Source organism: Elgaria multicarinata, chromosome 7, assembly GCF_023053635.1.
Source record: "Elgaria multicarinata webbii isolate HBS135686 ecotype San Diego chromosome 7, rElgMul1.1.pri, whole genome shotgun sequence".
Taxonomy (NCBI): Eukaryota; Metazoa; Chordata; class Lepidosauria; order Squamata; family Anguidae; genus Elgaria; species Elgaria multicarinata.
In genome coordinates, this window is record NC_086177.1 from 51,177,876 (window position 1) to 51,205,791 (window position 27,916).

The following is a 27,916-nucleotide window of genomic DNA, read 5'->3' on the forward strand; positions in this document are numbered from 1 at the left end:
AACCAAGGTATGAAATTGATTTGATTCCGTATATAATTCTGAACTTTTTCTTGTGTAAGCTAGCTGCACAAGCATATTGAAAATGAAAACAGATTTCACTTTATTCCTATTTAGGCTGTATTATACTCTTAGTGTAAATAGGGAGAGATCTGCATCAATTCTGAGACTTCTTTTTATTTTCTGTTCTGCCCAGATTGCATATATTTCTAGGCAAACATGATACTATACACTGCCTAAGCTTCTTTCCCCATTGTGTGTCAATGGAAGCTAGGATTGAATGCAAATAGCATATGGTTACATGCTTGCTTGTATTCATATTACAGCAGCCACGGGAGTGGCTGCTGTATGTTAAGGCCCGTCAGTAATCTGAAGATTCTACAATGTTATTTGCAATTGGTACTGGGGTGGTAAACCTCGCAGTCTAAAATGAAAAATATTTCAGAAATCTTTCTGAAACGCGGTACTCCAAGAAAGAAATGCTGGCTTTACATTCCCTGAGCGTTTCAGGGAGATTCCTGAAATATTGAGGTCTGGGTGGGAGTTTAAAGTTGAAAAAACAGGGAAAAGCATGTCTGTCGCAATCTGCTTTGTTTCCTCCGGGGGGTGGCGACTTTTTTTTTGCGCAGTTGTAGAGCAAAAGGGGAAGCCTCCCGGAGGAATCCATAATCAGAATTAAATTCCCCTATCCATCCGATTGATGGAATGGCCTTTCTTTTTTTAAAAGACTGTTGCATCAATTTTTAATTAATTTTTTAAAATCCCATGTTTCTCAATGGGGAATCTGATAAGCTCACGCATGCGCGTGAGCTTCAGAATCCCCAGAGGGAAACGGAGAAGCAGGGAGAGCGCAGCCGGCGCTCATCCCCAACCGGTCAGGTAAGTGGGGTGAGGGAGCTTGCCTGGAGCCGCTGCTGCATTCGTGCAGCAGCGGGCCCAGGCGTAGCGGGGGGGGGAAATGGGGGGGGAAGTCGCCCCCCACCCCCACCCCCGTTTCACTTTCTCCGTAGGCTGCAGTCCCGGGTTTCAATTGAGCGCCCGGCTCCACCCGAAAGCAAGCCGGGCGCTCAGTTGAAACCCGGGTCTGCAGCTGACTTGGGCGGGGGGGGGGAGGAGAGGGGGGCCCCGCATCACTGGGGTGGGGGTGCGACTAGGCGAGGGAAGCGCTGCGCCGGTGGTGTGTGTGTGTGTGTGTGTGATTCCTGGTCTCCGCTGCTGCCGCAGCAGCAGCAGCAGGCTAAGGAATCAAACAAACACACACACACACACAGCCTACTTGGGCGGAGGGGGGAGGAGAAGGAGAGGAGAGGACGTGCTTACCTCCTTCCTCGTTCCAGGCAGGGCGGGAAATGGAGTCCTTACAGTAATAGGAAGTGTCGCAATAGCCCTTTTCGACACTTCCTGTTATGGTGAGGACCCATTTACCACCAAGCCTGGAACTAGGAAGGAGGTAAGAACCTCCTCTCCCCCCCCCACCCCCGGCTAGGGCCCCCTCCCCCCGCCCGCGCGGCCCTCTCCAGTCCCTGGGACCCGGCCTTTAATCAGCTGGGCCCAGGCTTCCTCCAAGCGGCCCTCCCCCTCCCTGCCTCCATGGGGCCTTGTACTTGGCTTGCGCGATTGTGCAGGGCATGTACAAGGCCCCATTGACGCTGAGGGAGGGGGCTGGGGGACGTGTTCTGGGACTTCCTGGAAGCGTCTCCACCCCCTCCCTTCCTCTATGGGGCTTCAGAGAAGGAAGAGAAGACAAGAAAAGGAAAGGCGGGGAACAGGTCACCGGGCGAGGAGAGGCTTCAAGGAAGGAAGAGAAGACCGGAGAAGGAGAGGAGGGGAACAGGTCACCGGGCGAGGAGAGGCTGCAAGGAAGGGAGAGAAGACCCGAGAAGGAGAGGAGGGGAACAGGTCACCGGGCGAGGAGAGGCTGCAAGGAAGGGAGAGAAGACCCGAGAAGGAGAGGAGGGGAACAGGTCACCGGGCGAGGAGAAGCTGTGGGGAAAGAAGAGGTCGAAAGAGGTAAGATTGAAGAGGGGGGGTGTTTAAAATGTCTTACCTTGCCTTGTTCCTGCCTGGGCCATTAATTCCCCCTCTCTTTTTCAGGCCGTGTCATACTGGTGGCAATTTGGCTGTCCTGGCCTTCAGAGCAGCCCCCCTCTTTGTTCCTGGGCTTGTTTCTGACTGCTCGGACATCCAGCCCCCCCCCCCTTTTCCAAGCCGCATCAAGCAAAACATGGGGAGGTTTGTTTGTTTTCAGCTGGGCTTGCCTGGGCATGTTTTCGATCCTCTCAGGCTTCCGGTTTCTCCATTTTACTAGCTGCAGCATGTGCAACAGGAGGCTTGATTTGGCTTGCTCCCCAGGCATATTTCTGCCTGGGTGTCCAGCATCCCCATTTTCCAGCTTGATTTGCTTTCAGTTGAGGGCAGAGAATATTTGTTTCCTTTAGTCTGTGGTCCAGCAAAAAGGGTAAGAAATCTCTGATATTGTAGGAAAATGGACCAGAAAGTGGGGGGAGTTACAGTGTTTTTACTCCCTGCACCTGGCTGCTCCATGGGTCTCTGTAACATTAGGTGCCTAAAACTAGAAAACTCCTTTTGCAAATCAGGAAAATTTAGGGGTATCAATGGATTACAAAATAGTGATAGCACCCTAGGGAAAGGACTCTGCTTTTGTTTTATAATTCCCCTTTTTACATATATCCAGTTTTTGTTAACAGTTGTTTCCTGGTTGTAGCCATAGTTTGTATGTTTGTCTGGGTTGTTGTTGTTGTTGTTGTTGTTTTAAGAAAAAGGGATTTATTACTTGGATCATGCCCCTCTTTCAGTTTTTAAGGCTGCTGCTGGCCCATCTTTTGTGAGCTAGCCTTTTGGGACTAGATGCTCTGCTCCTGAGCAGCTGGGTTCAGTTTTTCCTCACCATTTTATTTTATTTACTGTTGAGGCTCAGACTTCAACATCCTTTTCTATTTTAAAACATTTTCTCCATTTCCTACCTGCATGTGATGTTCTTTTGCATTTACACTTCTCTGTCAATTATTTACTGTGTAGCACGTGTGTGTTTTTCATCTAAATATTTACTGTGTGGCATTGAGCAGGGGTTTGGACTTGAAGGCCTTATAGGCACCTTCCAACTCTACTATTCTATGTGTGTTTTTATAAAAGTGTAGTCAATGTTTTCCTACTTGGGTTTTAAACATATATTTCCTAATATATTGAACTTTTAAATAACGTTAAGTCAGCTCTGGTTACACTCTTTCACCCCTTTGGCCAAAGAATGTCATTTTCAGTGCTCTTGGATTATGGAGAGCTATTCCTTTGCTTTCTCTTTGTTGGGACCTCATAAAATTCCATTTTTTTATTCACATCTACACACAAGATGACACCCAGCTCTATCTCTCTACTCTAGAATGTTCTCCTCCTATCCAATCCAACTGGTTTCTAAAATATGGTCACCCTACATTAGAGAAGAGGGAGGGTGGGGGCGGGGGCCATCCATGCCGACTGGGAGCAAACAAGGCCATCCCCTGGGCCTCAAGGTGGCTTACTATAGAGTAAGCTCCAATGCAAAATCTTATGCCTGCAAAGCACAGTTCAATTCTGTGCAGGATATTTGGATTGGAGGAGGAACCATCATGTGCATCGGTCCCAAACTGCACTGCAATTTCCCTTCTATCCAGCTGAGGATTTACAGGTAGAAGCCTGCTTCCAGTACTGATCACAGCCCTGGTGAAATTCCCTCTTCATCACAACAGTGAAAGCCGCAGGAGCCCTGACCTGAGTGTGTGTGATGTAACAGCCATGTCCTGTTTGCATTCAGCATCTAGCTATGAGGTATACTGCATCTAATCATGGATGCTCTCTTTGGCTTGCTTGGCTGGACCTATCTCCCATTAATTTGTCTACACTTTAGAAACAAATATCTAAGCTAAAGGGAATCTCTCCATTTTGTGGTAATGAATTCTATAAGTTAATTTATTATGTATTGTGTGATGAATTACTTCCCTTCGTCTGTTCTGAATCTACTGCCAATCAGTGTCATTGGAAGAAGGAGAAAATGGTCCTGGTTTACTCACACATTGCTCACAATCTTGTACCCCTTTCTCAGGCCCCCTCAACATATTTTTTAAATTTTTCTTTTCCTTTCTCTGGTTGGTAGCTGGATCTATTGCAGCAAACCCACAGCCACACATTTTGGCAGCTGGCTTTTAATACTCCCACTGCTCCTGATTAAGGGTAACTGTCTATTCATCTCAGGTCTTGGCCAGTGTGGGATTCAAAGCAATCGTGCAGAGAATGTCACACACACACACACAATCACAATCTCTAGACTGCAGGACCAGTTTTCCTTCTGCCCACGTTGCTATATTTGTATGACTTTGGACATCCTGGCATGCATGTAAAAACCAAGAGAAACAACTTAAATCTAACTCAAGAGATCTCTGGCTAAGCTCAGAGTAACTAGGATCTGCCTAAGACATTTTGGTACGCAAAGCAGAACATCCAAATTGTAGACTTCTTCTTTCTGCTAATTAATACGAGGCACAACTAACCAGAACATTGTCCTGCAAAGGACCCATTGAAAGGAATATGAGGAGCTGTGCAAAAGCACTGGGAGTGCCCTTGTGCAGCTTTCATTCATTCAATGGGGCGTGCACAAGAAAATGTTCTTGTTGATTGTGCCCCGTGGGTCAGAACCGTCGTATGGCTAGGGTGACCATATGAAAAGGAGGATACGGCTCCTGTATCTTTAACAGTTGTATAGAAAAAGGAATTTCAGCAGGTGTCATTTGTATGCATGCAGCACCTGATGAAATTTCCTTTTCATCACAACAGGAAAGCTGCAGGAGCCCTGCCCTCTTTTGTATATGATCACTCTAGTATAGCTCCTGCAGCTTTCACTGTTGGGATGAAGAGGGAATTTCACCAGGTGCTGCATGCATACAAATGACACCTGCTGAAATTCCTTTTTCTATAAAGATACAGGAGCCCTGTCCTCCTTTTCATATGGTCACAGTGGGGCTGGTGACTCTGATGTCAGTGGGGCTATGAATCCGTGCCAAGTTTCAGTTATAGCCAGCCAGAATTCCAAAGGAGCTCTCCATGGTGTGGAACCCCATCCCCAAAATAGGTGCAGCACTTTGAAAAGCTCCTTTAGAGTTCTGGCTGAAACCCAGAGCGGATTCACCACCCCACTGACATCGGAGTCACAAGCCGCTGCTGGATTCAGCATGTCTCGCTCCTGTAGAGTGACCCTATGGAAAGGAGGACAGCGCTCCTGTATCTTTAACAGTTGCATAGAAAAGCCTTTATTTATTCCTATATACTTCAGTCTTCACAGTAAGCAACTGAATAAGGAAGAAAGTACTTCAATAGTCTCTACACACACCTCTCACAAAGGTGTGAAAGTTGTGAGTGCTGTTGCATTCATGTCTTGCTTGTGGTTTCTCCATGGTCAGCTGGCTGGCCCCTGTGTGAACTGTACTTTGGACAGGATGGACCCAGGGTCTGATCCAGCAGGGCTCTTCTTATGTACTTACGTGTTGTTTCAGATTTAAAGCCTATATCTGCCTGCCGAGGCATGTCTGAGGAGCCTTTCTCGGTGCCCTACCAACACCAGATATATGCTATGGTGGAACATGGGACAGGGCCTTCTCTGTTGTTGCACCCCGGCTGTGGAATTCCCTCCCCCTGGAGGCCCAACTGGTGCCAGCCCTGGCTTCATTTCGGCACCAGGTTAAGCATGGCTTTTTAAAAAAGCCTTTGATGGCTAAATCCACTGTTTCGTTTTAATTGGATTTTACTCTTTTAAAATTTCATATTGGTTTTAACGTATTAATGGTTTAATTTGTTTTAGAATTGTATGTTTATTGTTCTATTTTATATGTATACTTTTATCTGTACGCCGCCCTGAGATCCTTGTGATATAGGGCAGGATAAAAATGTTTTAATAAATAAAGCCGGAGTCCTTAATATGGCCATGTGGAGCTTTTATTTTTTTAAAAAAATGCATTTTATTTATTTCATTTCATTACAGCATTTTATCTCAGAGCTAGATTGGAAAGAACATTAGGAATTTATTAGAAAGGTCAGAATTCCCTTCCTGTATTTTATGTAGTAACTAAAAAGAAAAAGAAAACTTCTGGGAAAAGAAGGTCAAATTGTCCATGAAGAGTGAGAACTTTAATTTTCTCCATAGATCAGCAGCTTGGAGACCTGCAGCAATACAGAAAGTATCAGAAAGCCTAAATAGAGGGGGGAATTCAATTTATGCCAGCCCTGAATTAACGTACATACATTGGCAGCAGACAACAGAAGGCACTGAAAAATATCCTGCCTGAAATAATGATACACCACAGGACAACATTTTGTCTGAATCTCTACCAATCACTTCCATGGACTACTAACAATGGGATTTAAAGGCTATCAAGGGCTACTAGCCCTGATGGTTGTGTGCTATCTCCAGTTGCTGGGGAACATGGGTTGGTGCTTGCATTTGCAATGTGTCCTGCTTGTGGGTCCCTGGTCAACAGCTGGTTGGCCACTGTGTGAACAGATTGCAGGACTAGATGGACCCTTGGTCTGATCCAGCATGGTTCTTCTTATGTTTGTATGATCCATATCAAACCAGTCCTGCTAGTTTCCATCTCCTAAGAGCAGGCTTTTTGGAAAGTGAATGGGGCTTAATTGTCCAGGCCACCCCAAAATCCTTTACAAATTCCCGTTTCTATCCAACTGTTAAAGATACAGGAGCCTTGTCCTCCTTTCCATAGGGTCAACGTAGCCACATGGAAAGGCGCACAGGGCTCCTGTATCTTTAACAGTTGCATAGAAAAGGGAATTTCAGCAGGTGTCATAGGTATGCACACAGCACCTAGTGAAATTCTCCCAGCCCCACCCAACAGGACTTTTGTATCAGAGGCTGGTATGTGGTTTACATAGGTGGCTTACATAGTTCTCCTCTTGTCCATTTAATAGCCATAACAACCCTGCGAGGGAGTTTAGACAGAAAACCCTACAATCCTATGCATGTTTACACAGAAAATCCAACAACCCTATGCATGTTTAGACAGAAAACCCTACAATCCTATGCATGTTTACACAGAAAACCCTACAATCCTATGCATCTTTAGACAGAAAACCCTACAATCCTATGCATGTTTAGACAGAAAACCCTACAGTCCTATGCATGTTTAGACAGAAAATCCTACAACCCTATGCATGTTTAGACAGAAAACCCTACAATCCTATGCATGTTTAGACAGAAAACCCTACAACCCTATGCATCTTTAGACAGAAAAACCTACAATCCTATGCATGTTTAGACAGAAAACCCTACAGTCCTATGCATGTTTAAACAGAAAATCCTACAACCCTATGCATGTTTAGACAGAAAACCCTACAATCCTATGCATGTTTAGACAGAAAACCCTACAATCCTATGCATGTTTACACAGAAAACCCTACAATCCTATGCATGTTTACACAGAAAATCCTACAACCCTATGCATGTTTAGACAGAAAATCCAACAACCCTATGCATGTTTAGACAGAAAACCCTACAATCCTATGCATGTTTACACAGAAAACCCTACAATCCTATGCATGTTTACACAGAAAATCCTACAACCCTATGCATGTTTAGACAGAAAATCCAACAACCCTATGCATGTTTAGACAGAAACCCTACAATCCTATGGATGTTTACACAGAAAATCCTCCAATCCTATGCATGTTTACACAGAAAATCCTACAATCCTATGCATGTTTACACAGAAAACCCTACAATCCTATGCTTGTTTAGACAGAAAATCCAACAACCCTATGCATGTTTAGACAGAAAACCCTACAATCCTATGCATCTTTAGACAGAAAAACCTACAATCCTATGCATGTTTAGACAGAAACCCCTACAGTCCTATGCATGTTTAGACAGAAACCCCTACAACCCTATGCATGTTTAGCCAGAAAACCCTACAATCCTATGCATGTTTAGACAGAAAACCCTACAACCCTATGCATGTTTACACAGAAAATCCTACAACCCTATGCATGTTTAGACAGAAAATCCAACAACCCTATGCATGTTTAGACAGAAAACCCTACAATCCTATGGATGTTTAGACAGAAAATCCTACAATCCTATGCATGTTTACACAGAAAACCCTACAACCCTATGCATGTTTACACAGAAAACCCTACAATCCTATGCATCTTTAGACAGAAAAACCTACAATCCTATGCAAGTTTAGACAGAAACACAGATGTATAAAATAGTTGTAAGCACTTTTGGAAAAATCTATACATAGGGTGACCATATGAAAAGGAGGACAGGCTTCCTGTATCTTTAACAGTTGCATAGAAAAGGGAATTTCATCAGGTGTCACTTGTATGTATGCAGCACCTGGTGAAATTCTCTCTTCATCACAGCAATTAAAGTCACAGGAGCCTTCCCTCTTTTGTATCTGGTCAAGAGGGCAGGGTTCCTGCAGCTTTAACTGTTGTGATGCAGAGGGAATTTCACCAGGTGCTGCATGCCTATGAGTGACACCTGCTGAAATTCCCTTTTCTATGCAACTGGTGAAGGTACAGGAGCCCTTTCCTCCTTTCCATATGGTAACCCTATGTAAACTTACAGCAAAATCTTACTTCTACTCAGAACTAAGTCCTGACTTTCCTGGGGGCTGTGATGAAACAGACAACAAGACCCCCCTCTTTTGCATACATGCCAGGGAGGAAGGCACTCCCTCAGTTCAACAGCAGCAGCACCCTCCATGCCTTGTCGCCCTCCTCCTCCGTGTAATCTAGCTCATACTAATCGTGCCAAAGAAACAGGAAGCACAGCAGTGACGGGTAAACAATGGCATTTTCCTTAATGTAGAGAAGCTCTCAATCCTCCAATCCTATGCATGTTTACACAGAAAATCCAACAACCCTATGCATGTTTAGACAGAAAACCCTACAATCCTATGCATGTTTACACAGAAAATCCTCCAATCCTATGCATGTTTAGACAGAAAACCCTACAATCCTATGCATGTTTACACAGAAAATCCTCCAATCCTATGCATGTTTAGACAGAAAATCCAACAACCCTATGCATGTTTAGACAGAAAACCCTACAATCCTATGCATCTTTAGACAGAAAATCCTCCAATCCTATGCATGTTTACACAGAAAATCCTCCAATCCTATGCATGTTTAGACAGAAAACCCTACCATCCTATGCATGTTTAGACAGAAAAACCTACAGTCCTATGCATGTTTAGACAGGAGCCTTTTGTATCTGGTCAAGAAGGAAGGCTCCTGTGACTTTAATTGCTGTGATGAAGAGAGAATTTCACCAGGTGCTGCATACATACAAGTGACACCTGATGAAATTCCCTTTTCTATGCAACTGTTAAAGATACAGGAAGCCTGTCCTCCTTTTCATATGGTCACCCTATGTATAGATTGTTCCAAAAGTGACGACAACTATTTTATACATCTGTGTTTCTGTCTAAACTTGCATAGGATTGTTGGATTTTCTGTCTAAACATGCATAGGATTGTAGGGTTTTCTGTCTAAAGATGCATAGGATTGTAGGGTTTTCTGTCTAAAGATGCATAGGTTTGCAGGGTTTTCTGTCTAAACATTTTCATGTTTACACAGAAAATCCTCCAATCCTATGCATGTTTAGACAGAAAACACTACAATCCTATGCATGTTTAGACAGAAAAACCTACAGTCCTACGCATGTTTAGACAGAAAAACCTACAATCCTATGCAAGTTTAGACAGAAACACAGATGTATAAAATAGTTGTCGTCACTTTTGGAACAATCTATACATAGGGTGACTATATGAAAAGGAGGACAGGCTTCCTGTATCTTTAACAGTTGCATAGAAAAGGGAATTTCAGCAGGTGTCACTTGTATGTATGCAGCACCTGGTGAAATTCTCTCTTCATCACAGTAATTAAAGTCACAGGAGCCTTCCCTCTTTTGTATCTGGTCAAGAGGGCAGGGTTCCTGCAGCTTTAAATGTTGTGACGTAGAGGGAATTTCACCAGGTGCTGCATGCATACAAGTGAGACCTGCTGAAATTCCCTTTTCTATACAAGTGTAAAAGATAGAAGAGCCCTGTACTCCTTTGAAGTCATCACCCTAGCCACATGGAAAGGTATATGGGAGAAACCTTTTTTCCCTCTTGCAAGCAACCCAAGGTGGCGCACATAGTTCTCCTCTTGTCCATTTAATAGCCACAACAACCCAGTGAGGTAGGTGAGGCTGAGAGTCAGTGATTGGTCCAAAGTTAGCCAGTGAGCTTCATGATCAAGTGGGGACTAAAACCTGCCTGACACTCTAACCATTGCACTACACTGCCACATATTTGGGTTTGAGTGTGTGTGTGTGAGAGTGAGAGAGAGAGAGAGAGAGCATAAACTACCCCAATCATAGAATCATAGAATAGCAGAGTTGGAAAGGGCCTACGAGGCCATCCAGTCCAACCCCCTTTTCTATGCAACTGTTAAAGGTACAGGAACCCTGTACTCCTTTGAGAATGGTCACTACAGGAGCGAGACATGCTAAATCCAGCAGTGGCTTGTGACTCTGATGTCAGTGGGGTGGTGAATCCGCTCTAGGTTTCCGTTATAGCCAGTCAGAACTACAAAGGAGCTCTCCAAGGCACATATTAAATATAAATATAAATATAACATACATGTGACCATAAAATAGATGGGTATATAAAGTCACATCTGTGTTTTGCGAAAAAGCAAGTTGAGATTTTTTGGAGGGAGGTGTTGTTTATTAAAAACACTTTCTGCATACAGTAAGTACACCCGAACGCAAAAGTCCGTGACAAAAACGGCAACAAACTCAGCTTTTACACTAACTAATACATTAGTATTCTATCTAACTTACCACTAATACACTCATGAATCTAAAACTAAAATTTATAATTATTACTTTATTAACATTAAAGAATCCATCCCCCTTCTTAATGCAGGAATTTAGCTGGCAGTTTTGGAAAACTTTGTCCCTCCAGTTATCGTGGCATGTTTGAGTCACATCAGCCAGAGGCAATGTACTCTGCTCATGTTCAGAAAATCCCAGAATAGCAGAGTTGAAAAGGGGGCCTACGAGGGCATCCAATCCAACCCACTTCTTAATGCAGGAATTTAGCTGGCAGGTTGGGAAAACTTCCTCCCTCCAGTTATCGTGGCATGTTTGACTCACATCAGCCACAGGCAATGCACTCTGCCCATGTTCAGAGAATCCTAGAATAGAAGAGTTGAAAAGGGACCCTGAGAGGCAATCTAGTCCATCCCACTTCTTAATGCAGGAATCCACCTGGGATTCATCACAAAAGTGAAAGCTGCAGGAGCCCTGCCCTCTTTTAAATCTGGTCAGTCTAGTATAGCTCCTGCAGCTTTAACTGTTGTGACGAAGAGGGAATTTAACCAGGTGCTGCATACATACAAGTGACACCTGCTGAAATTCCCTCTTCTATGCAACTGTAAAAGATGCAGGAGCCCTGTACTCCTTTGCATATGGTCACAAGGGGGGGCTGGTGACTCCGATGTCAGTGGGTCTATGAATCCGTGGGTATATGCATAGAATTGTAGGATTTTATGTCTAACCTTGCATAGGATTGTAGGATTTATGTACCCATGGATTCATAGCCCCACTGACATCGGAGTCACCAGCCCCCTGCCCCTGTGACCATATGAAAAGGAGCACAGGGCTCCTGTATCTTTAACAGTTGCATAGAAAAGGGAATTTCAGCAGGTGTCATTTGTATATATGGGGAACCTGGTGAAGTTCCCTCTTCATCACACCAGTTAAAGCTGCAGGAGAAAAATATATTTTTTACTTAATTAACATTAAAGAATGCACAACGGTGCATTCTTTAATGTTAATTAAGTAAAAAATATAATTTTTTTACAGTTATATTTATAAATATAAATTTCAGCAGGTGTCGTTTGTATATATGGAGAACCTGGTGAAATCTCCTTTTCATCACAACAGTGAAAGCTGCAGGAGCTATACTACAGTAACTGCATTTAAAAGAGGGAAGGGCTCGTTATCCTTTACAAAAAGCCATGAAATTCAATGAACAAAAAACCTACGGTTTATAAAACAACGTTAAGGCCCTACACTTTCCCACCAAGCACCAAAAAGCGGGGAAATTGGGAGTTAAGGCTCGCCAGCCTTAACGCCACATCCTCCCTAAGGAGGCAGAAAGTACCAGTGAAATTCTCATTCTGCCAAAGCAGATAAACCATGAGGACAGGATGGAGAATAGGATATGCAGAGGTGACTGTGGGGTTGTGGAAAACTGATGACGAACAACTTAGAGCCACCTACTTCTTTTTTTGTTTAGAGCAGCCCTTCCCCAACCTGGTGTCCTCCAAAGGTGTTGGACTGCAACGACGGAGCAGGTAAGAAACCCCACCCCCTCTTGCCTGGCCCTGCTGCCAGGTAAGCCCCAACCCACTTACGTGTTCCATCGTCACTGGGCCCGGGCTTGAACTGAGCACCCTGGTCCATCCGGAAGCTCAATTCAAGCCTGGGCCTGGGGACGACGGAGCAGGTAAGCAACCCCCTCCTGCCTGGGCCATTACCTAGACCCACTGCCACTGCTGTGCAAACTGCAGCAACGGCTCCAGGCAAGCCCCCACCCCAGCCCACCCCACTTACCTGCTCCGTTGTTGCTGGGCCCCGGCTTGAATCGAGTGCCCTGGTCCACCCGGAAGCAAGTCCGCACCTGCAGCCTTGCTTCTGGGTGGACTCAGGGGCTTGATTCAAGCACGGGTCAGGCCATGACGGAGAAGGCAAGTGGTGGGGTGCGGGGGGGCTTGCCTGGAGCTGCCACCGCAACAGTTTGTGCAGTGGCAGCTCCAGGTAAGGGGCCAGGCAGGAGGGGTGTTGGCTGGAGCTGTTGCACTTTGTGCAGCGGTGGCAGCAGGTACAGGTAAGGGGCCAGGTGTGTGTGTGGGGTGTTCTTACCTGCTCTGTCGTCGCCTGGTCCAGGCTTGAATTGAGCCCCTGGGTCCACCCAGAAGCAAGGCTGCAAGTGTGGCCTTGCTTCCAGGTGCACCAGGGCGCTCAGTTCAAGCCCGGGCCCAACGACGACAGAGCAGGTAAGCGGGGTGGGGGTGGGGGGGCTTGCCTGGAGGCGCCCCCCTACGTTCCCCATCCTGCTGTCCCAGCATTCCTGACCATGGGACATACTGACTTGCAATGATCGATCGTCGTAGTCCAACACCTTTGGAGGGCACCAGGTTGGGGAAGGGCTGCTCTAAACAAAAAAAGAAGTAGGTGGCTCTAAGTTGTTCGTCATCAGTTTTCCACAACCCCACAGTCACCTCTGCATATCCTATTCTCCATCCTGTCCTCATGGTTTATCTGCTTTGGCAGAATGAGAATTTCACTGGTACTTTCTGCCTCCTTAGGGAGGATGTGGCGTTAAGGCTGGCGAGCCTTAACTCCCAATTTCCCCGCTTTTTGGTGCTTGGTGGGAAAGTGTAGGGCCTTAACGTTGTTTTATAAACCGTAGGTTTTTTGTTCATTGAATATAATTTATGTTCTGTATTTATTTGGTAAGCACCGTAATTGGGTTGTATCCAACCCATGCCATCTGCCACCAGAACAGAAGCTGCTGATGGGATGGATTTCTCTTACTCCCCATATGCCCCCCAAATCAGGTCCAGAAATTTGGAGAAATGTCTGGAATAGATTTGGGGTCATGAAGTAGGGGAGAGCAAGGGGAAGTCCCATTTCACAGGTAGAAATCTGCTCATGTAATGTTGGATTTAACGCTTTATGACTGGGGTGGGGGGAAAGATAGATTCCATTTTGTTTTTATGTTCTCTTGGTTTACACCTTAATAGTGGTCACTGATACCAAAGTGGCACAGCCCACATTTTTTAAAAAGAGTATAAAGCTGCAACCTTATACACCTTTATATCATGTGGGACTTACTTTTGAGTAAATATACATAGGACTTCGCTGTAAGGCTTCAAACATTAGTTAAGCTTATTTCTATTTGGTTTACCAAATTTATACTACATCTGGGAGGCCATCTAAGACTACTTGCAATAAAACCAAAATACAGCAATAAATTAAATTCTAAAACATACTAAACATTAACAATTTTTTCAAAATCCATCACAGTAGGCTTCCAGCTAAAAGCTGTCATCCTCCAAATACCTCACCCCAATTGGTTTTGGCTATATTGTCAAAATGCAAGCAGCAAAGGACCTTCTTTAAAAAGGAATTTCAAGGAATGGTGCTTGCACTGAAAGAAGCATGTTCCTTGTGACCACCGGCCTAGTGTCTGATTAACAGGGCATGCAGAATAGGGCTTTGTTAGATGATTTAGGCGTACTTGGAGTTAGGGTGGTAGGTGGTGGGGTGCTAATGTAAGTGAGGTCCATGCCCTCTACACTGTTCTTAGCTCATTGGCATTTTTATTTTGAATACAAATGAAAATATCAATAAATAGATTGTGCTTAAAATATAGGTTTATGCCTGTTTACATATTGAAAATGTTGATTTTTTTTAAAAAAAAATTTTTGTGTGGAGTTCTCCAGGTAGGTTTAAAAACTTCACATTACTCATTATCCATCTCTAAAACTGAAGCCTGTATTTTTCAGCTGGATGAAGATACGCTTTGGTATCAGTGACCACTATTAAGTAAAATATTTTGTTTCATCAATTCCCTCTGGGGACAAACATTAACATATAGATGTAAAATACATTTTAAAAGGGTAAGAATTATGTACCTACCTCACCAAAATAAACAGCAATTTCTCATCATCCTAATTTTAAGATTAGGATCAGCTTTAATGAGTGAAGCTTACCTATATGTTAGATACACATCTATGTCTGCAAGAAGATAAGCATTTTTCTGTTCCTTTCTAAAGTCAGATAATTTGGTTGTAAAATCATAACCCCATGACTCTTTATAAAGTGTTCAGTGAAATAAATAATGCACCAGATCCTCTATTAATTCGGTTCACAGAAGTGCTCACTCCACAGAGTGTTTCTATATTTGTTATTTAAGAATGCCAGAGAAATCGAAAAAATAATCTGGTAATTATTCTGATAACTCTTTGTGTGTAATGGTTGATTGTAACAATAGCACCATTGCAAGAAAACACCATGTAGATTTTTTTCCAGGGCCGGAACTACACCTTGTGTCAAATCATTACAAATGTGGAATAAAAAGCAGGAAATAACACTAAGAAAGCAGTATGTGGGATGTATCCTGTGCCCCAACAGTTATCAGTGCACTTCAATACCACTATAAAGCAGTAGTGTAGATCTGGCCCAGGTCTACATTGGCAGCAAATTTGAGGATTTTACCTTTGAGTATTTTTTAACCGTTTTCTTCTTTGGCATGGTTACGGGTTACCAATCTAACAATATCTGCCAATAAATCATATCCCACTGTTAACTTCTTGCACTAGTTAGTTCATTTCCATCTAGCTGTGTGTTTTGAGAAACACTTTGTGCTGTATATCAGCTCTCTGGATGATTTTTCAGTCTCCATCAGAAAAGAATTAACTTTACAAAGAAATTGATTTTCCAACAAAGGTAAGCCTACCTCACCTCTCAGTATTGGAACTGAATGTGCCATTGACAGGACAAAGAAGATTTTTAAGGAACTGATTCTGTCTTAACAAGACAAGGATCTCTAAATCCACATATCTGCAACATATAGTAACTAGGATAGAAAGATACAATTTTCCTGCAAAGAGCTTAATGGCCTAAAAATTGAACTCCCTTTCTTCCATTATATTTAAAGAATTACCTTATCACTCAAGCTACATTTATCTTATATCTGTTACATTATTTCCCCCCAGAACAAATATTGAACAGTATCCTCACAAGTTTTGAACTTGTTCTGTCATGAGCCTGTCCATCAACCCTTTATGGCAATGGGGTCTTCTCCCAAATATCATGACTTTGGTTATTATAACTGTTGTTTTCTAACAAGCTAGGAAACTCAGAGCAGTTTCAATACAGTAACATCAATGCAGTATTATACAATAAACCAATGTAAATATATTTTAAAGGATCAGCCATTCCAGTTAAATCTAGCTATATAATCAGAGATTTGGGGTGGAGGCTCTAAATAAGCAAGGGTTCATTTACATTCTGGAAGATGTCTAGTGGACACAAGGGAGGGAGATCTAGAATTGCAGTGGCACAACTGAGAAAGCACTTGATCATAAATCTTAATGGGCAAAAGGGTTCATGTAGATAAGAGTCCTCTACAAGTCTTAATATTCTATTAGTTTTATTGAACTTTGAGCTTAATGTTATCTGCTAGAAATTCAAATAAATACATAATTTGGATGAAGGTACCACATGTTTCTCATCACTTCAGTTCCACTAATACTTTTCTGACTCATTACATCTGTATTATACACCAGTGTCTGCAATTAAAAAAAAATCACAGTTGTGGAATTTATGGATTGTCTTATATATATTAAGGTATGATAAGTATAGTATGCCGGCTGTTTCTAATGTGGCATTACAAGCATTTCTGTATTGTTGTTTTAGATGTATCAACACCAGAAGCCTCCAAAAATCTGTCAGAAAGCTGTGTAGCAAATGGGAGCTTGGCGTCTGATGCAAAGTTGAATGGTATTGGTACTACTAAGTTGGCAGTGCAACGGAAGAGACTGTTGAAAGCTCCTACTTTGGCTGAACTGGATAGCTCAGATTCAGAAGTAAGGTTTTAGACAGCATTTTCTGTTAGTTTATTTCTGTTTTACTACTACTTACCAAGGTTGGCTATAATAATATTTTATAATCCTCTAAATAAACACTTAACAGAGATAATTGCAGAGAGACCAACTGCATCAAGCAAGGAAGCTTCATGTTTCAGTAGGCCAGGTGACACTTCTTATCTATATAAAAATGTCCAGGTCAGTCTGGCTTGCTGTAAATCATAATTACCTCCATCTCACCACACCCTTGTTATATAGAAGCTAGGTTTGACAGGCTTGCAGTAAATATTGGAAACTATGGTGTTAAGCTAGTGCTGTAGGCAGATGTACCAGTGTGCATATTTACCCCAAGAGTTATAGCATAGGAGTCGGGCATTTGAAGACCAGGCATTATTTGATTGGGTCATACTGAATATCCCTGAAGAAAGACGTATATGTGGTTCAAAACATGTTGGAACTATTTATTTTTGTTGAATAAACATCCTTTTTGCTTTTCTCATTTTGTTGGCTTTCCCCAATGTGGTGCTTACAAGGCCCCTTGTCCCTATCACAGGGATGTCAAATATATTCTAACTCGAAGGCCAGTTCAGTTTTGGAGAAGCCCTCTAGAGCTGCATTCCAGTGGTGGGGGTAGACAACATTGGCAAAATGACAACATTGCCAAGATAAGTTAGCTTAAACACCTCCTGCAAGTGCTTAGCCTTAGGAGAGACATTTCAGGAGGAGGGGTGAGGAGATCACACAAAAGCCAGGAAGTCACGAAACAATGGTGGGAAAGAGGGTGGGGTCATTTGGGGAATCCTGAGCCCTTTCCACACCTAAGGATTATCCCAGGAAAATGGAGGGATCATCCCTGCCTGCTCCCGGGATCCCCTGTGTGGCATTTGGATGCACAGGGATGATCCCGGAGAAAAAGACAGGTGTAGAAACGGCCCTGGATGCCGAATTGAGAACTCAAATGACCAAATTTGAACCACAAGTGAGAGGTTCAACATCCTTGCTATACTGGATTTACCAAAAAAAAAGAGATGTGCTGCTAGACTGGCCTCCAGCTGCCTGCCATCATAGTTTCCCATGGACACCAGAGGCATTCTTATGGAGTGAAGATGGCAGGTGGCTGGAGGCTAGCACTTTGTTTTGCAGTATGCCTGGCCAACCACTAATAAATGCTTGGGGTGGGGTAGAAAAGGGACCCTGCTGCTGCTGGGTAAGATGAGCTATGTTGGGGATTATTTCTTTATTTGGACCCTGTTCAGACGAAAGCATGAGCTAAACATTATGTCTATGAGATAAAGATTATGTTTTAGTGTGTCATGTGAACCGTTCCTAACCATGGTGGCTACATAACCATGGTTTAAACACATTCACTAACCATTTGCTGCAAAAGGGTTAGTGGCCTAACCCTAGTAGCTTAGCATGTTGTCTGAACACATCTTCAAACAGGCCTCAAGCATTTATTGAGGTATAGTATTTTACAGCTATAGTTGGAAATGCCTCTCTGGCTTTTGATATAAGAAGTAAAGGCCATAGGGCCATTAGCACCAGACTATTACTTGGAAGTTTGGGGCTTTGCAATATGGTAATAGCTCAGAGGGTCAAAAAAAAAAAGCCAGGGGAGCAGAAACATTGGAAAGCCACTGTGCACTAGAAAGAGAAGCGCTGCACCAGCTGAGGCTGTATCCACGCACCATTTTAATTGAAACACTTTTCCCCAGAGTGAGGTGAAAATAACCTCGGCTAATCGCAAGCCACCTTTTGCTGCTCCAGTTGTCTCATTGACCCTGCACCCTAAAAGATGGTGCCTGATTGGCTGAGATTGCTGCCACTCTCACTTTGGGGGAAATTATTTAAATCAAAATGGCATGTGGTTACATCCTTAAAGTTAGCCACACAACATTTTGCAGTATGCACTGGGAAGAAGCAGCCTTGCTAGCTAGCCATGAAGAAAAATGAGCAGCAGGCAGGCAGGGAATGAGAGGCTGAGAAGTAAGTTGTTAGATAAAATACAGTGTTATTTTTGTAAGTTGCGAGATGCAACAGATTGCCAAGATTTCTAAATCCCTTAATTATTTACTTTTAGGAGGAGTCTATGCACAAATCAGCGAGCAGCAGTAGTATTTCTCCTTCCCAAATGGAAGATACATTTCCAGAGACCACATCTGGGAAAAAGGGTAAGAATCCAACACTCAAAAGGAAGAAGAGTGTGCTGAATGTGAAATAGAAACCTTTTGAAGCAAATTATTCAAACAAGGGATTCCAACTTACTTAGTGAAAAGGAAGTTCTGACGTCCATGGAGTCTGTTCTGGAGGACACAAAAGGAAAAGATAGCTACGATATTAGAAGTCATAGCTTAAAAACTTGACACTTAGAATCTAGTGATAGAGATGTAGTGAGGAAATGTTAGTTTTCTGATGGTTTAAGCATATATGGAGAGGTGTATTGGATTGTGAAGAAATCGTAGCGTATATGTACTGAATATAGTAGAAACATACTAAATTTTGGCTTGGAAGCTGTTTTCTTTTATTTGAATTTTATTTATAAACAGAAGGATGATCTGGTTATCTATCTTGGCTTGTAATGTCATGATTTAGTTTTACTTAACAAGGATAATTCACACCATTATAAATATGTATAATGGTTTAATCTGTGTTACCAGTATACAAAAAAAAGTTACATTCACCAGTTGGTGCACCTCATTTGTAGGAGCATCGCAACAGTTTCATTAGAATAATAATGTTCAGTTACCTGCATTCTATCCCTTTGATGTCTTTGGTCCTATTTTTAAATGAAAACACTTCATTATTAGCATCTGATTAATGCTGATTGAATTTATAGTGCCTCCAAAATTCTTGCCAATATCATCCACACCACAGCCAGAGAGGAGACAACCACCTCAGAGGCGACACTCCATTGAAAAGGAAACACCAACCAATGTACGGCAGTTCCTGCCCCCTACGAAACAGAGCTCCAGATCTCTTGTAAGTACTGTGGTAGATCATTTTCAGCATTGGTTCAAGGGTACAAATGTAGCAACTCAACAGCAATGAGGAGAGAAAAATGAAATCTAAAGGTAGTGCTGTGATGAAATCCCAGATGCAATACCAGCTCGAACTGTGTGAGAATTTGGATCAGCGCTTGAGTTTTGTCTCCAATGAATAGAAGCTCCAAAACGAGACAACTCTAAACTTTCTGGTTTTGGATTTTGAATATTAATTGTTCTAACAAAATAATAGAACTTAAATAGCCATGTTCCAATAAAAATGAAATGAATGTTTTCTCTGTTTTACAGCATTTTAATCTATTTTTGAATTTTGAGATTTTTTCTCCACCCACATGTTTAAAGTTACTTTGACTGAAGAGTCCAGAATAGCATGTGATCACATTACAATATTGAATCTACTGAAAACACACACACAAATATTTTCTTGAAAAGAAAGTAAAGCACATTAAATCAATTGGCTTTAATTGAAAGCAGTTTTCCGGCAGCACATAAGTGTCATGGGGGAACAAAATGCCTGTTCTGAGGCTGGCACAGCATTTTAAATGCCTTAAAATGTCATAAGAGAGATTCAAGTTTACTTTTTTGTCTCTTGTTCCTTGCTAAAAGGGCCCTAACATGTTCCTCAGAACTGGGAGAGAGTGAAAGAATTCAGGTTTTGAGAGAAAAGGGCTACTTGCCAGCTCTTCAAGTCAATTGAGTGGCATTGATTGGCTTTAAGGAGAGTCCTTCTTATTTCTCCTTGGCTCAAGAGGCTGTGATTTGGGTGCCAAGCCTTCAAGATGCTGAGCTTAACTTGTATTAAATAATACATTTCATTAATACTGAGAGGGAACAGCCTCTCCCCCAAGAAGATATAAAATGGCTTTTTGTCATATGACTGTAAGTTGAGTACAGCTTGTGATCCTAGCTAAATGGCATTTCAGCAACCTTAAGCTCATTTGTCAATGCAATATACAGAGTTCAGTACAAAAGGAAATATTTTCCAAGAATTTCTTTAAGGGAGCAATTGTTTTGAAGAGGGTTCATTTGAAGTATAGTTGTGGAAAGTAATTAGCATAAAGAAAACCTGCAGCAGTTATTTTTCATGTGGTACAAAATCTTTGTTTTCTTTGACTTTTGCATGCTAAAGTCTTCAGAGACAAATATACCTTTGAGGTATTTCTGATTAATGTTTTGTATTTCTAATTAATGTATTACCCTATTCTTATCCTAAAAAATTGGAGACTTTTTGTGCTTTGTCTTATCCTTATTTAAAATAATTTGAAGACATTCTTGATTTTTAAAATTCATGTATTTTACTGTTTGTTTATGGATTTATAAGGTCTCTTATGCTGTGGTTTGAACACAAAACAGTAAAGGAAACCATATCTTTCCTTTTTACATTACTGCCAGTTGAAATCAGGTGCTTGGTTGGTTTTGCTTTTATAATTCAGGAAATATGTTGTTTAGCAACTGTATTATTATTTTAGTTCTTGAAATGAAATTAAAGTACGATTGTTGCAATTAGTGTGAATATAATAGGTGATAACAAAATTACAGGAGACATGATGAACTGGTAAAATATTGTTAGAAAGAAATCCCCTAAACCTATAAGTATTTCTGAATAATGATCTTATATTTTATATCTTGTACCATTGAAAGGTAAATGAGCACACCCTAGTACTGTTGTTGTTTGGCCTTATGAAAATGAGGAGGCTTCTTGTAAGTATTATTTTTTATTCATTTTAAACCTTTATGTCCCGCCTTTCTGGTAAAACAATACAAGGCGGCTACAAGATATAATCAAAGCTACAATATATCAAAATACAAAAAATAAAACTAACAAGAAAAGGCCAAGTCAGCAGGAGCAACAAAAAAACCCAGCAGGACCCATAATAGGACCATAACAGTTAGTCAAAACACAGAAAGCAGAAGGAAATAAAAATGCAAGTTTAAACTTACCTGAAAGGCTTCTTAGAAGGACCATGATTTAGCCTGGTGCCTGAACTTTTAAAACATCTTGGCTTGATGGGCCTCCCTTAAGAGAGCATTCCACAGGATCAATGGTACAACTGAAAATGATCTGCTCAAAGTAGATGCCTGCCAAGCCTCCATTTGGTGATGGCACAGATGGACAGAATGCAAGGAAGCAGCACATTATTATTATTATTTATTTATTTATTTATTTATTTATATAGCACCATCAATGTACATGGTGCTGTACAGAGTAAAACAATAAATAGCAAGACCCTGCCGCATAGGCTTACATTCTAATAAAATCATAATAAAACAATAAGGAGGGGAAGAGAATGCACCAAACAGGCAGTATAAAAGTCAGAGCAAAATCAAGTTTTAAAAGCTTTAGGGAAAAGAAAAGTTTTTAGCTGAGCTTTAAAAGCTGCAATTGAACTTGTAGTTCTCAAATGTTCTGGAAGAGCGTTCCAGGCGTAAGGGGCAGCAGAAGAAAATGGACGAAGCCGAGCAAGGGAAGTAGAGACCCTTGGGCAGGTGAGAAACATGGCATCAGAGGAGCGAAGAGCACGAGCGGGGCAATAGTGTTTGATGAGAGAGGAAAGATAGGAAGGAGCTAGACAGTGAAAAGCTTTGTAGGTCAACAGGAGAAGTTTATATTGGATTCTCTTTAGGTGTGCCAATCCCAAGCCATTTAGAGCTTTATATGTTAAAATCAGCACCTTGGATTGAACCTAGAAACAAACAGGGTCAGTGCAAATCTAATAAGATCAGTATGATATGCTGCTATTGACACATCCCAACCGGCACACCAGCATTGGGGGTTCTGGATGCTTTTCAAGGGCAGGCACCTGTATAGAGGTAGTTGCAGTAATCAAGCTAATCCAAAATATATATAGGAAAGGAAAAGCATTAGGGGAGATAGCTGATGAATTCTGAATGAAGTACTATACACAAATATTTTAAAGTTTATGTATGCCACAAGTTAGTTTCCTCTCTAGCCTGTCATTTTGCTTCTGCGTGTATAGAGTGAAGGACTCCTTTCATGTTTCATTTTTGTGTGCGGATATGTTTTTATATACGGAGATTTATACTTGGGGGGGGAACATGATTAATGTAATAAAAGAATGTCTACATGAGTTTCTTTGATATGTGCATCAGAAAGCAATACATATATTAACACTTAAATATAGTTGTGTCTTAATACTTGCAGCCTTATACCCTATACATACATTTATGTGCATGAGTATGAATCATGCTATACAAAAAGGTTATTTAAAAAAAAAACAACTGAGATTATGGTGTTTTGTTCTGTTGTGCAACAGTGCCTCCTAGGGGATATACCTGAAAAAATGATTATGAAACGTCAGAAAAGCTGTGAAAGGCTGTTCCAAAGAGGCTTATTATGTGCAATCTTCATGTTACATTCACAAAATTTTACAGGGAGTCCAGATGACATCTTCCAGTTGTAATTCCCCTGTGTTTTCCCACTGCATTTTTTCTTACCACAAAAAATTCCACTAAGGAGAGGAAATTGAATAGATACACAATGCCTTTTGATTGGTAGCTCTAGGAGCCATCTAACTGAAAACATCCAAAGTCATTAAAGCAGATTCTTCAAACTGTCATTGAGCACTTTCAGCATCATTCAACATTGTTAAAAACTGCACTGCCTATTTCTAATATATGCCTCTAACACCACAGCTCCATGACAAGAGCTGCTCAAAATAAGAAGAAAATTACATAGATTTGCTCAAAATGTTTCCTAACTTAAATTTAACAGCAAACTTCTTCATCCCTTCCCTCAGGACTGATGGAATTACATTGCTTACCTTCTGCTCCAATGATGGCAATTGGTCCCCAAGGAGAAAGAAAGCCCATCTTTAAATGTTCCTCATTTCCAGTGAACAGAAAGTTGCTTGTTTTTTCAGCAGAATTAGCAGGGAATTTGTCCTATGAAGCATACTAACTGTGGTTTTATTAAACTGGCTTCCTAGTATGCTGAGTTAATTAATACTGAAGCTAGAGTTACATAATCCAAAGTACTAGATAATCATTTTATTCATGTTCAGCATTCCCTTTTCTACTTCCTGTCTGTTGTTCAGGTTGCCAGGAAAACAGGTGTCTTTCCAAGGATGATGCTCAAAACACTTTTTTCAACCATAGCCTCTCAACTTAGCTCCCATCCTTTTGAAGCAGCCCTATTTGGGGTGGCAAGAATTATATATTACCTATGTGAGAGAGCTTTTAACAACAAGTGGAAACCCTCAAAGGTTTGCCTTATGCTGCTGACTTTATAAATCCTATCTATTAGTCTTTCTGTCCCATCAAGAAGGGGGAGAGCTTCCTAACCTGTGGCAAAATTTAACAGCTTAGGTTATCTCTGGATTCTGATTGAAATTGATTCCAACATCTGTAGAATTCTTCTGTGCATGTGTAGAATCTCTAATCAGTTTGCCGGGTAGCAGAAATTACATCTGAAAGGACAGCAAACTAAAAAATGCAACATCACAAGATTATTAGGGAACGGGTTTTTAGAATCTGTGGTGCCTAAAAAAAAGAACATGGGTAGAAAGAAAGCCAGTTCAGAAGAATTTAAAATTTGTTTACAGATCCTCTATTTGAGTGGACACATGTCCACTTTGCTCAAATTAAGACATTTATAAATTGTGTGTGTGTGTCTGTGTGTGAACAAACATGCACAACATGTGTAAAGCAAATTTTAATCAAACGCAAACCGATGTTTATTAATCAAAGATGTTTAAGAGGCATCTTTGATGATGAGGGTTCATTAAGTGTATCTGAACTCTTGGACATTTTTCTCCAGAAACTAATTAGTGCATATCATCATCATCATCATCATCATCATCATCATCATCATCATCATTTATATACCACCCCATAGCTGAAGCTCTCTGGGTGGTTTACAATGAAATTTAGTTGCAGGAGATAAACATCTTTGGACTTATCATAAATGTATTTATAATATAGAGGTTATATCCAGTGTTACAGTAGCAGAAAAAATACTTTTTTTTTGTACAACCTCTAGTAAAACTCTCACAACTAGTGCAAGCAACACCTAGCCTAATGATTATTATTATTATTATTATTTATTTATATAGCACCATCAATGTACATGGTGCTGTAATGAATTGTGAAACACCTTGTGGAACGGCTTGCAGAACACTTCGTGCAAGTAGAATGAAAGTGCTGGGTTTGACTATTGCACAAAGATGAAAATGGGGCTTCTACAAGTCATAGAAGCTTTGTGTTAACATTGGATACCTCCATAAGGTTTTATTTAACCAGACCTTCATCTATTAATCTATCAGAGATATTTGTGATATTTAATAACATTTATACCTATCTTAGTTTTAATTGGGTGCTCATGTAAGTGTAAAGGACCCCTCTGAGATACTTTTAGTCCAGTTCATTAAGCCACTACACCATGATAGCAGTGCTAAAGGATTAGCTTGAAAGCTCCAGCTCACTAGGAAAACACTACAGCTGGCTAAATTTTCTCTGGTGCAGTAGAAACTAACAGTAGAATAGAATCAGCAAGGATCCTATCCCACTGTCTCAGTGCAGCGGGGCCATGGAAGAAGATGTACTAACAACAGCTGATAGGTACACTATCCTAAGTTCCTTTTCGTCCCACTGGGAACTTACACTTACAGAAAGTTCCCAGTGGAACTTTGCTTGAAATGTAGGGCAGAGATGTATGGATCCAGAGATATCTCTAGCAGCACCATCATGAATCTGGTCACTAAGCCTCTGTTTTTACTAAAATCCTATGGCACATTCTATATTGAAATTCTCATACTCAATAAAGATTGAATGCGTTCAATATTTAGAAAAAATAGTCATACACGTTTAATATGTACACTAACGTTATTTGTATATATCTAGTTGGTGGTGGGAAAAGAGTCTAGAGGCAAAAATTACAGGAATTTCTCCTTAATTTTCACATTAATTAAAATTGTGCAAAAGCATGATGTTGCCCTGATGCAACGCGTGAATTTCAATGGGTATTGTGCAGGAGGCATTACAGGTAGATTACATTTCCTGTTTCAACAACTATTTTAAATACATGGTGATAAGTTGCAATTAAGTTGCACTAAAAAGTAAATGGCCAGGATCCAAAGAACTGGTTAAGGTCACCTAAGATATTTATTTATTTATTTATTTATTTAAAACATTTATATCCTGCCCTATATCATTAAGATCTAAGATCTCTTAGAATAGCTGATCCCCGTGCCATATCAAAGATTAATTTTGAAACTAATTTCAGTTTCCAAAAAACTTTGCTATGCATAATGGGAGCCTGCCGTTGGGGGTGAGTGGGGAATCAATAATGCCTTTAGACTCAAGGAAATTATTCCCTGGTTCTTTGGATCTGGCCAGTATTAATAGAGATATGCAGAGTGATTCAGTAAAAACATAAAACATAAATCCTTTGGATGTGTAATATATAACTCCCTAGCCAGCATAGCCAATGGTGAGGGATCATGGGAGTTGTAGGCCAAAACATTTGGAGGACCACAAATTGCCCATCCCTGGTTACATGTATGTCCCAATCACATGTGACCAACTGTTTTTGCAATGAGGTTCCTTTGCAGATAGCTGTGCTTAACATGCAGATGTTGGAAGAAAGAGATGCCAGGTCAGGGGTTGGGCTTCAACAAATAATGTGTGAATAGGACTATACTTAGAATTGCATGATACAATAACCTCCTTCAAGCACTAATGACTTTGTGGCCCTTTTGACATTAACATCCCAATAAACATCTTTTTCCCTTCTGGGCCTTCAGATTGTGTTATGCTCTGGGAATACAAGCATTTCTAATAGATTCAGTGATATTTTAAACTCATAATTGCTTGTGATTATATCAAATTGTCTTCAATATTAATATAGTTTCAAATCCAGCAAATAATGGAGTTTCAGTAGTTGTTTGCTGAGCTTGCTAAATTCCACTAAATCTGAGAACTGAAAAAGATCTTAGGTGGTGTTGATTACTCAGTTACATGTAATCCTTATGACAGTTGGATAGATTATGTACAGAATTGGTAATGCTAAATGTTACTTTTAATAAACTTTAGTCAAATTCTTCCATGACTTGGTTTCAATAAAACATTTTTTAGCTAATATGGAATCTCATTTCAGCATCTCAAATTTTATTCTAGAAAGCACTCTTTTGTACTTGTTTAATGTTGCATTACAGTTTGGTTGTCCTTATGTAAGTTCATAAACATGAAAATATTAATATTTAAACATTAAATATTACTCATTTGTGTTTCACATGTTTAATGAAAGGTAATTTTTATGGCACAACAAAATTATATTTCTTCACTACCTACTCTAATGGAAAACAATTACAGAATAATATACCTTCAAGAAACAAACAAAAAGACATCACATAATTCACATTTCCACTTATCAGCTTGACAAATGAGGCTTTTTCATAATTACAGTGTAATATGTAGGAAAGTAATGTCATAAAATATGCATTAATTGGTATTTTAATTGGTTGCAGTCAGTAATGACATCCAAGGGAATAATTTTAGTAAGTAATATTAGACTAAAAGTCTCAGTTGAAGAGTAATATTAAGGCTATTCTACATATTGGCCCCCTTCAGAAGACACCTTAAACCACAGCTTTACCGACGATGGTTAAGTCAGAAAGCCAGGCTGTGTTCAGAAGACACCTTAAACCATGGTGTTAATCCCAGTGACTAAGGCAAAAGTTAAAGCCATGGTTTAAGGTGTCTTCTGAACATGGCCCAACTTTTGGGCTTAACCACTGTGGTAAAAGCCATGGTCTAAAGTGTCTTCTGAACAGGGCTATTATATGGCAGAAAAGCAGTTTATCCTGACCCTTGAGTAGAACTGTATGATACAAATATTTCTAAACATGAGATTTTCTCATTCACTCATTAATATTGTAGGTGTTCACTTAAAAAATAATCTTAGGTGTATTCATAAAATTAAAATTAAATTGTGAATTAACCCTGAGGCTGTAATTCTAAGCATGCTTGCACAGACGAAATTATTGAGCCAATATGGTGAATTGTTTAGAGTGTCAGGCTAGGAGATTCAGATTAGGACCATAGTATTATCGATACTGACTGGCAGTGGCTCTCCAGGTTTCAGGCAAGAGCTTAGCTGGCCTTACTGGAGATAACAGGAATTGAACCTCTAGGACCTTCTGCATTCAAAGCATGTGCTCTACCACTGAGCTGCAGCCCATCATCCT

General features: G+C 40.9%; 2 protein-coding genes across 4 annotated transcripts in view; one reads left to right on the plus strand and one right to left on the minus strand.

Annotated features, from left to right (window-relative positions):
• Positions 1-27,916, minus strand: part of IMPA2 (inositol monophosphatase 2) — a 288,143-nt gene that overhangs the window by 116,835 nt on the left and 143,392 nt on the right. The window lies entirely within an intron of this gene.
• The window catches only part of SPIRE1 (spire type actin nucleation factor 1), a 107,121-nt gene that overhangs the window by 70,227 nt on the left and 8,978 nt on the right, over positions 1-27,916 (plus strand). For 2 of the 3 annotated variants that reach the window (XM_063130522.1, XM_063130523.1), the window contains 3 exons: positions 16,541-16,710; positions 18,791-18,881; positions 19,547-19,689. In XM_063130522.1, the coding sequence (XP_062986592.1) occupies positions 16,541-16,710; positions 18,791-18,881; positions 19,547-19,689 (404 nt within the window). Of the gene's footprint in view, positions 1-16,540; positions 16,711-18,790; positions 18,882-19,546; positions 19,690-23,767; positions 23,936-27,916 lie in introns of all 3 variants that reach the window. The other variant, XM_063130521.1, reaches the window with a different exon arrangement.